The sequence below is a fragment of the Condylura cristata genome, unplaced genomic scaffold (assembly GCF_000260355.1).
Source record: "Condylura cristata isolate star-nosed mole 26May11 unplaced genomic scaffold, ConCri1.0 scaffold00001, whole genome shotgun sequence".
Taxonomy (NCBI): domain Eukaryota; kingdom Metazoa; phylum Chordata; class Mammalia; order Eulipotyphla; family Talpidae; genus Condylura; species Condylura cristata.
The window spans coordinates 81,226,446-81,237,203 of NW_004567102.1; the positions used below are offsets into that span (position 1 = coordinate 81,226,446).

General features: G+C 49.5%; 1 protein-coding gene across 2 annotated transcripts in view; it reads left to right on the forward strand.

The window, feature by feature from the left end:
• AKAP12 (A kinase (PRKA) anchor protein 12) overlaps positions 1–10,758 on the forward strand; it is a 64,573-nt gene that overhangs the window by 34,987 nt on the left and 18,828 nt on the right. The window contains exon 1 of one of the 2 annotated variants that reach the window (XM_012721378.1): positions 7,186–7,316. The exons of the other annotated variant lie outside the window; for it this stretch is intronic. Within the exon in view, the coding sequence (XP_012576832.1) occupies positions 7,295–7,316 (22 nt within the window). The 5' untranslated portion in view covers positions 7,186–7,294. Of the gene's footprint in view, positions 1–7,185; positions 7,317–10,758 lie in introns of those variants that run through there. 2 annotated transcript variants of the gene reach the window in all.

The following is a 10,758-nucleotide window of genomic DNA, read 5'->3' on the forward strand; positions in this document are numbered from 1 at the left end:
CATACACTTGGTGTGAATATGGGGGGTCTTGGCGTGTACACTTGACATGGCTATGGGGGGCCTTGGTGCATACACTTGGTGTGAATATGGGGGGGTCTTGGTGCATACAGTTGGTGTGAATATGCGGGGGTCTTGGCGTGTACACTTGACATGGCTATGGGGGGGGTCTCGGCGTGCACACTTGGTGTGGATATATATTTGGCTCTTCCAGTTACCCAGTGTAGCATTATTGAACTGTGATGATCCGGAAGGATTTTACTTTAGTTTTAATATTTATTGGGTAGAAGAGCTGGGGTACAGGCCAGAGGTGTGGCGGGGGGCAGGGGGTGGTGGTGAGAGGAATCATCAGAGACAGAGTGGGGAGCAGAACAGGCAGATGTGCTGAAACACACTGCTGCGGGGAGCAGCGGGCGGGTCAGGAGAGGTCTGCTGTCCCCTGTGGGTCAACTCCCGGCCAGGGATCACACTTGTGCTGCAGTGGTGATTGCGCCAAGACTTAGGCCCTAGGCCCCCAGGGAGGCTCTGGAATCATTTTCAAGGTGTAATGTGTCACAGGTGCTCTGAAGAACCTTGGTTAGGTTTTACCTGCCCTACTCCAGCCGGAGCAAAAGAGACCTCGCTGGTTTTGGCTTATTATCCTGCAGGTGTAACGCCACAGTGGAAGAGACGGGAAGATCTGGATTTGGTGTCTGTTTCTCCAATTCCTACTGGTCAACATGGGTTAAGTGCCCCGGCCACCTTGGGGGAGGTTAATGAGCCGAGCAGTGATGCGAATTCCAGTGTGTCAGCTGCTGTCCAGGAGCGGGACTTGAGTCCACTGAGGTGATTTGCCTGGGAGGCTCTGGGGCGTGGCCTGAGCCCATGCCTGGACACTAAGGTGGGCTTCTAGTCCTTCCTCCTTTGGCCTCAGGGCCCCTTCCTTTCTCCTTGCTTGCCTTTTTCAGATTTTATTTTACATGCACGGTTCCCCTGGGTGATCATGCAGGTGGGCTTGGCTTCTGCTGCCTTTCCTCTGCCCCTCGGGCAGCTCCAGGTATTCGGTGACCTGACGCTGGATACTTCCTTCACCTGTTCTCCTGGCGTCCCCATCAGGCTTATTTCTAGCTCCTCCGACTGTGTCTTTCTCCCTGTCAGCATGGCCCGCTCTGCATCACCTCTCAGTGATGTGCTGTGGCTGTGCCTCCGACGCTGCTCCAAAACCCCCAAAGGTTCTGGTCTTCAGAACTAGTACACCCTTCTTTAGAAAAAGAAACATGGACCCTCCCTGGTGGCGCAGTGGGTTGGAACGCTGCACGGCGAAGCTAAGCCAAGCCGTGGCTGCTTCAGTGCCAGTTCGATCGCTGCCCAGAGCTGACCCACAGGGCGCAGCAGACCTCTCCTGTCTTGCCTGCTGCCCCCCTCAGCAATGGACTTTGTTGATCTGTCTGTTCTGCTCCCAGCTCTCTAGCGAATCCTCTCACTGCTCCTGTACCTCTGGCCTGTACCCTAGTTCTGTATGCATGAATAAATAAAATCTTTTAAAAAAGAAAAGAAAAGAAAAAAAGCTTCGATGATGTCATTCACATACCATGCAGTTGATGTTCAGGAGTCATGGTACATTTAATAAAAGGAAGTCTGAAATAAAAATGCGCTCAAGGCACATGTCAGTGGTTTGGGAACCTTCGTGGGTGTATGGTTATCACTCACTTTTAGAGCATTTTCTTCCTCTCATGTAGAAAGTCTACACTTGTCAGTGGCCACCCCATTCCCCCCCAGCTCCACAAGGTTGGTAACCATGAGACTATGTTTCTATAGATTTGCCTATTCTGGCTATTTCACGTAATTGGAATTAACTATAAGGGCTTATGGCCTCTTTATGACTAACTTCTCTCACTGAGCATTTAAAAAATGTTCATCCATGCAATAGCTTATATAATGCTTCGTTCCTTTTCCTTGAAAAATAATATTCCACCGTGTCAATATGCCAAGTTTCTTTGTCCTATGTCCGTGGATGGGCATCTGGGTCGTGCCTAATTTTTGCTGCTGTGATGGCGCTGCTGTTGATTTCTGTGCATGTTTTTGGGTGAACGTGTGCTTGTGTGTTTCTCTTGCTCATACCTCTAGGAGTAGAATTGCTAAGTCATATGGTGACTCTGTGTGCCAAGCCGGTTTCCAAAGCAGCATCACTGTTTTGCATACTGACAACTAAGAGGTCTGAGGCAGCCAATTTCCCCACTCCTTGTTATTGCTTTGTTACGGTAGAATCCATCAGGGAAGCAGCATCATCACTCAGAGGAGGAGGGAAGTTCTTAATTTACGCTGGCAGGCTCTACCCAAGGCCAAGAAGAGATTACTCTCCAAAGTGTGAGCCCCGTGCAATTAGGTCACAATATTTACTGACTAAAGCAAGAGGTAAAGTCAGCTGGGAATGCATGAATCAGGGTGTGTGGCCTTGAGGGCATTTATGGGTTGTTCCCTCAAACTCTCAGCCTACAGGCTATGTCCCAACCGCAGCTAACCAACAGGTCAGCCTGACATTTTCCACTTCAGTCTTCTCTTTTGGATAATAAGCATCCTCATAGGTATGAATTAGTATTTCACAGTGGTTTTGATTGTCTAGCAAACTTTTTTTTTTTTAAAGATTTATTGATGTACGCAAGAGGTAGGGGTGTGGGTGGGGAATGAGAGAATTCACCAGAGACGAGAGTGGGGAACAGAACAGGCAGATCAACCAAAATACATAGCTGGGGGGAGCATCCAGGAGACAAGAGCGGTCTGCTGCACCATGTGGGTCCCCTCCGGGACTGGGGGTCAGACTGACCCCTGGCCACGAGGGAGGACTTTCTAAGGTACATCTAATGATACTGCGCTCCTTGGCATCTGCCCACTGGCCACTTGCATTTCTGCTTTAGAGAAGTGCCTGTGTTCTAGCTGGGCTGTCTGTGCAAACCCCTTCATAGTCTGACCTCAGATGTATTTTAGTTATCTTTCAGTTGACTCTGTACCCTGCTCCCTGCCCCTGGTATCCCCAATTACTGAGCTTGTCATTGGAAGGTCCTCCTTTCACTGTCCCCCCGGCTCTCCCCCAATCTTCCTGCTCCCTCAATATGGACACCTTCCACGGTGCCCGCAAGGGCTGTCTTCCTCCACCCATCCTCACGTTCCAGAGGTTCCAGAGGTGGGCTGAGCTGGAGCTCAGCTGCTTTTCCCTCCACCTCTGGGTGTGTCTACCACCCACACCAACCTCCCCAGGACAGGGACAAATTTGATTGTATTCTTGGGTGCTTAGCATGGTTAACATGCAGGAAGCATTGGTAAATATTTGTTGAATGAACCATAAAGATTTGGGAAAACACTTTCCCCTTTACCCACCTATCTGGGATACCCTAACTTGCTTTGGGTGATAAGGAAGGAAAGTTGCCTGCACTGTATATACGGACCTTGGGTCTGATCTCTACTTCGCTTTTATCCTGTTGGGTGACTTTTTCTTTGCAAATTCAGAACCATTGGCTTAGGGGGCAGGTGGACCACAGACCCCTTCCTTGATTCCTCTTAAAGGTGGAGATAAAGGAGTACTCTCTGCTCCAAGAATCGACAGTTTGGCACATGAACCATTGCTCTGCCTCATAGTTTCAGCTGCCTCTTAAAGAATATCAAGTCAGGGCCCTCCCTGGTGGCGCAGCGGGTTAAAGCATAGCACTAAGAAGCTAAAGCCACTTCTGCATAAGTTTGATCCTGACCCCAGAGGTGACCCACATGGCACGGCAGACCTCTCCGGACCTGCCTGCTGCTCCCCTCAGCAGTGTACTTCGTCAGTCAGCCTGTTCTGCTCCCCACTCTGTCTCTGGTGAATCCTCTCACCACCCCTGCACCTCTAGCCTGTACCCTAGCTCTGTACGCATAAATAAATAAATCTTAAAAAAAAAAAAAGAATATCAAGTCAGATATATGTGTCTTTATTGATGTCAGAGGAAGAAAAATACTGACAAAACTGACAGCAATATAGTGACCTTTAAATGCTGTTTTGAGCCTGAAACTTGTAACTTGTTCATTCCGACTCAGGCAAACAGCAGTTGCTAGAAGAATTTGGACTGGAGAATTTGGAGAGGCGCTAGTGACCAAGCTGGGCAACGTCAAGGGAGCCAATGCTCCCATGAATTGAGTATGTGTGTTTACAAGTTGCAGGGGGTCATAGCTGAGTGCTGAGAAAGGCTGCAGAAGTGAGATTCCCCAGGCCGCCGGGCTCAGGGGGAAACAGTGTGTGGGCTGATCCACATACACGAGAAAGCGTGTAGACCACAGTGCAACCGCTGTGTGATCCATCCGTGCCCTGCATGGCCCGAGTTCTTTGACTCTGGGGTTGGGGGCAAAGGTGGGGAAGGAGAGGAAGTGGCTGCACTGACCCCTGAACTGTGTGGACTGCAGAGGCACCATTAATACCAGCAGCACTTCACACACACAACTAGACTCGCATTACTGTAATTAAAGCAGTTTGAACCTAAGTCAAAACTCTAGGGAAGATGAAAGGTACGGAAGCTGCCAAGTGGCCTGCTCTGGGAATCAGCTCCGAGGCATCAGGACCAGGCACATCATCCCCTGATCCCACGTGGACTTACAGCCAGGCTGCTGGTGGCAGAAATATCAGGTCCTGGTTAGCACAGGGTGGACAGCGGTCAGTGGAAGGCGTTGACGTGCCCAGGCTGGGCCTGAATTTGGTGCGTAGCGCCTCCTGGTGGCGCTAAGGATAACAGCTCGGCATGGCCGCCTGCCGGCTCATCAGCGCTGGTCGTTTCTTGCTAAAGTTGTTTGTTCTCCCCGCTCATCTTCACTGTGGCCTCTCCTGTCTACCTCAACTCACGTACCCTAACCTGTGCCCTCAGGGAGCAATGAACAAAGCAGTCAGAAAAGAGAAGAGCAATAGTAAAACTTTTTTTTTTTGCCTACAGGAAGGGTTTGTGCAAATGGGGTCATTCAGCCAATACATGACTTGATAAAACAGAAAGATGAAAGGAAGGAAACAAACCCAGGGACATAAACTAACCTACCCCAATAGGAAATGACACGCAAAAGAGCGTCAAGATTGTCAGCTCACAGCAACGCTCTTACTGCTTCTTACGCATCTTTATAGAGTGTGAGGTTTCAGTGAAAAAGGATTTAGTACTGCCTGAATGGTTCAGAATTGTCAGTGTAACTTCTGACTATACATGCCGAGTGTGTGTGCATTAGAGATGCCATTGGTGGCCGTACATTGGGATTTGGCATTGTTTGAGCTAAAGGCTTAGGTAGTTTCTACCTATAGGAGGAAAAATCCAGACTTAATGCTCAAGTATTGGAACTTTTCTGAAGTTGCTGGATCAAATGTTGAAGACATAAAGTTCATATTCTAACAACCTTTCTTTAAGAGCTCAGGAAATGGGGCTGCTGACTGTGTGTGTGTGTGGAGAGAGAGAGCGAGCAAGAGAGACTGTAGCTGACTCTGTGTGTGTGTGTGTGTGTGTGTGTGAAAGAGACTAGTTTACTGAGTGTGAGAGGCTGGCTGTAGCTGACTGTGTGTGAGAGAGAGACTAGTTGACTGTGTATGAGAGACTGACTGAAGCTGACTGTGTCTGAGAGACTGCAGCTGACTACGCGTGTGTGTGAGAGACTAGTTGTGTGTGAGAAATGACTGTAGCTGACTGTGTGTGTGAGAGAGACTGCAGCTGATTGTGTGTATGTGTGAGAGAGACTACCTGGCTGTGTATGAGAGACTGACTGAAGCTGACTGTGTGTCTGAGAGACTGCAGCTGACTCTGTGTGTGTGTGTGTGTATGTGTGTGTGTGTGTGTGTGTGGAGAGAGACTGTAGCTGACTGTGTGTGAGACTGTAGCTGACTGTGTATGAGAGAGACCGTAGCTGACTGTGAGTGTGTAAGAGACTGCAGCTGATCTGATTTTGTGTATGTGTATGTGAAAGAGAGAGAGACTAGCTGCTGTGTATGAGAGACTGAAGCTGACTGAGAGAGACTGCAGCTGACTGTGTGTGTGTGAGAGAGACTAGCTAACTGTGTGAGAAATGACTGTAGCTGATTGTGTGAGAGACTGCAGCTGACTGTGTGTGAGAAATGACTGTAGCTGACTGTGTGTGAGAGAGTGCAGCTGACTGTGTGTATGTGTGGTGTGAGAGAGACTAGCTGACTGTGTGTGAGAGACTGACTGTAGCTGACTGTGTGTGAGAGAGATTGCAGCTGACTGTGTGTGAGGAGAGAGACTGTAGCTGACTGTGTGAGAAATGACTGTAGCTGACTGTGTGTATGAGAGAGACTAGCTGACTGTGAGTGTGTGTGAGAGAGACAGACTGCAGCTGATTGTATGTATGTGTATGTGAGAGTGAGAGAAAGACTAGCTGGCTGTGTATGAGAGACTGAAGCTGACTGTGTGAGAGAGAGAGACTACAGCTGACTGTGTGTGTGTGAGAAATGACTATAGCTGACTGTGTGAGAGAGACTGCAGCTGACTGTGTGTATGTGTGTGTGAGAGAGAGATTGTAGCTGACTGTGTGAGAGAGACTACAGCTGACTGTGTGTGTGTGAGAGAGAGACTAGCTGACTGTGTGAGAAATGACTATAGCTGACTGTGTGAGAGAGACTGCAGCTGACTGTGTGTATGTGTGTGTGAGAGACTGACTGTAGCTGACTCTGTGAGTGTGAGAGAGAGAGACTGAAGTTGACTGTGTGTGTATGACTGCCCGAAACTGACCGTGAGGGAGAGACTGTAGGTGCTAAAAAGGGAGAGACAGGGACCGTGGGTGCAAAAAAGGGAGCGGTTCAGCTCCTCCTCGGCCTGTACACAAACCCAGGGAAAGAGCACAGCGCCAAACCGTGACAGTGGGCCGTAAAGCTCCGTGGGCTCCTTCCCCTACGAGCTGTTCAAGGCTGAGCGACAGGAGCCAGGGCCAGAAGTGAAGTAACGGTTTAGATAAAATCCTGCTGACTCTGGTCTTCACGGCGGCAGCGCCGAGAGCCTCCCGGGCGTCCCCGCACAGCCTTCCTGCCCGCTGGACCAGCTCCGGGGACCCCCGCGGGACAGTGAAACGTGACCCGGGGCGAGCGCGAGCGGGCGCAGCCAGTGGCGGAGGCGCGGCGGGGCGGGGCGCCCCCTATAAGTGGCCGCGGAAATGCCTCCTCGGGCCACTTTCTGCTGCGGCGCGCCGGCACCTCTCGGTCTCCCGACCCGCGCAGGCCGGCGGGGCGCGTCGTTCTTCGCGATCCCTGACGGTGCGCCCGCCGGGCCAGGCGCCCCGCCCGCGGCCGCGGTCTCCCCGGAGGCGCGCGGGCAACATGCTGGGCATCACCATCACAGGTGAGGCGGCGCCAGCCCTGCTCGCGTGCGGGGCAGGTAGGGAAGGGGCAGGTAGGGAAGGCGCCTTCTTCGCTCCGACGCTGTGGGTGGGAGCCGGTCCCAGGCTGGCTGCTGCTGGGCTTTTGTTTCTCGCAAGGCGCTGATGTGCACCGCGCCTCCCGCTGGTGGGCAGAAGACCTGGTGGGCAGAAGACCGCCGGTGCTTTTCGGCTGACCTCCAGCAGCGGGCTCCCGCCTGTGCCCGCTGGGCGGGGAGCACCCCGCTCCGCAGAGAGGTCCTGCTTGGACATCAGTCAGAGGGGGCGAAGTGGACAAGCGCTTGTGGCAGCCTCACCGGCTACAGTGCTAAAGAGAACAGTCCTGGTTTTGAGAAATGGCAAGTTTTGGGCTTATTGGCCTGTCAGGGATTTTCGGTGACGGAGCACCAGACTGTTTAGGGGAGTCCAGTGTTAGCTCTGGTTTTCACGAATGAAGCCGCAGTTATAAAATGGGTGGGGAGCAGGCAGCCTTATTTCGGCAATGCTTCTTGAGCTTGTCTCCCAGAAATCCAGCCGTGTGACTTGAAATATTTCACCCCGACCTATGCCAGCTTCTTTCAAAACTGTAGAATGTGGGTGCCCAGGTCCCTCCCCAGGCGTTGATCCTCGCAGCCTGCCGTGACTTGTATCCACAGGGACCTGCCTGTTTGCGCCCCCTTTTTACCTCCATCAAGATAATTAATTTCCACTTGCTGCTTTAGATTTATTAGACCCGCGCTGCTTGAAATATCTGAAATCTTCCCCCCCCCCCCAAAGATTCGTTTCTTTTTAGCAATGCATAGTCTAGAATTTTAGGATTTGACCTTTTCCTCACTGTGTGTCTACCCGGACGCTGCTGGAATTTGAAATGAATGTGAAAGTCTAACAAAACTAAAAATATCTCTCACTTCCTATAGATTAGCTTGTTTACTTTGAGATTTCCTTCAAATTCCTCCTCCAAGTCAACTGGACCAGCCCTTCCTAGCATGAAAATGTATGGGATCTGTTGAAGCTATTATTTGAAACAGGCAACGCAGGTTTTAAACATTAAACATCCAGAATTGTCACTTTGTGAAATTCTCCTCAGGTCATTCATTTTTTCTATGCATGAAATACATAAGTACCCGATCCTGGCAGAGGCAGGGTATACAAATACCCTGGCAGAGGCCACCCAAGAGTGTGGCTTGTGGGGTGTTGCAAATGGACGAGAAGCTTCTGCAATGAGAACATTTTCCTGGGTGCCTTTTGGGTACAGTATGATTTTTATTATTCACTATTTGATTATTCACTGTTTTATTTATGATTTGGTTAGTAGACCACATGCTGACTTTCTTATGGAAAAGAAAAGTGGTGTTTTCTTAGTTGTAATTCAGAGTTTATAAACTTGCTTACTTACTTGAGAGGACCTTTAAAAGTTGGTTTGGAGCCAAAGGAATGATAAACTAATTTGTTGGAAGGACTAATTTTTAAGTCAACCTCAAGTACTTGGATCTTTTGCTTTCTGGTTTTTACTTTTATTACTGTTTGGGCTTAGAGGATGTAAGCAAATTTGATCCTTTTTCCCTGGTGCTAAGACAGAGCACAGAAAACCTCTGCTCCAAAATTTAGCAGCACAGAAACAGTTCCTAGCGCAAGAAGCAAAACATAGAAGGGAGTTATTTATTTTTCCCTGCCAGTCATCCTACTAAGGAAGATTTACAGTCCAGTCTTCTACTCACTGGCTAGAGCTGGGAGGGCCCACAGAGGCTTTTTAGATGGTCATTAAGGATTAAATATCAAAGGTTTTTTGAAACTTTGGCATTGCTCTTAAATCATGCTGAAGAAAGTTATTCTTGTCCTCTTCATTAGTATTATTCTCTTCCATAGCTTATTGAGGACTGTTTTTAAATTTCACCATTTAATGGGGAGGGAAGAGGTCTGGTTAGATTTATCAGGAATGACTTAGGAATGAGTTTTCCTTTCTGAAGGTGGGGAACACTGCCCCCCATCCTCCTTCCCTGGTGCTGCAGGCCCAGCCCTGGCTGGAGGAGGTTGGGGTGGGGTTGCCACAGAACCCGAACCGTCAGATGGTTGGTGCTTCATGTCCCACTCCCTGGGCTTGGTTGCAGTCTCCTCTTCACACTAACAATCACTTAGCTTTAAAACAAGGAAATCTGTGATTGGACACCCTGACGAGGAAAGGGGAACCCCCGTACCCCATATCTATGGCATGCCAGTAAATAAGTGTTGTGAATTAGGAAAACCCTTTCCCAGTTGTCTTGAGCTCACACATGCATTTGAGGCAAGCAGTAGCGTATTGTGAGGCATGAGGGTGACGTTCCTCTTTAAAGCAAACGGAGAAGGAAGAATCCCTGACATGCTTACAAGGTCTAGATTATTTATAAAACACCTCTATGCAAAATTAAAATAGCTAGTAGCTGTTTACATGGCAGCTCCTACCTGCCAGGGGAGGGAGAGAGGGGACAAAACCTGTTGTCAGGTTTGAGTCATAAGCGGGACATCCCCTGATGCCACTTGCCGGTTGCCCACACTAGTGACAGTTCTGCTGCCCCCCCCCCCGAGAACCACCAAAAGTGGGTGTTTCTTTCACTTTCTCTTCTTTGTGACAGCACAGTTTCTCTGGGGGTGCACTGGCATTAGAAGCGTGCTGTAGCTCTCTCTCCTGGTGGGGTACCCACAGTGGTATGGGGGTGCATGCCTGGGCAGATGTGAAAAGGCATCCTGAAGCCCAGGGCCAATGCCACCTGTTTGCTCCTGTGCGGGATTTTGCTTCTCTTTCATTTTAATCTCAGTTAAACATCTTCCCACGGAGGTTTAGTGGTTAATCAGCCTTAGAACAAGGAAGCTGGGTGTGTAGGCTATAAGGGATGGATTTAGAATGTGGAGAATTCCTGGAAGAATGCCAGGACAATGCTGCTTATCGCCAGAACGTTAACCAGGCCCAGATGTTGCTTGGAGCTTTCTAATCTGCAGGGGAGTAGAGACCTGCCTGTGCTGAACTTCAAATAGCCAGGCTGCGGCCTTCGCGATAGGCCTTCTTTCTCTCAGACAAGAACGAGAGGCAGGTCATCAAAGTCCGATTGCTAATTTTAGATAAAAACAAGAGGAATTAAGGAAAAATCGTGAAGGATTTTGGAACTTTTGTACAACATTGTCTTTAAAAGTGCTTATGCTTTAAAGTAAAAGAACACAGGTTTGTTATATGTATCCCTTAACCTCTAAGTGTTTGGAAGAGAAGGAAAGAGCCTACAGCATTCTTGAACTCACACTGGATATTGCACGGGTAATGCATGGGGGCAGGGTGTCTGAGTGCAGAACAAGGCTCCCTCAAGTAGCTTTAACCCTTTGGGGGTCATGGACTGACTCCTTGAAACTAGGGAGGTTGTGATGATTCACAAGGAAGATGTCTGTCCAGACATACTGTTG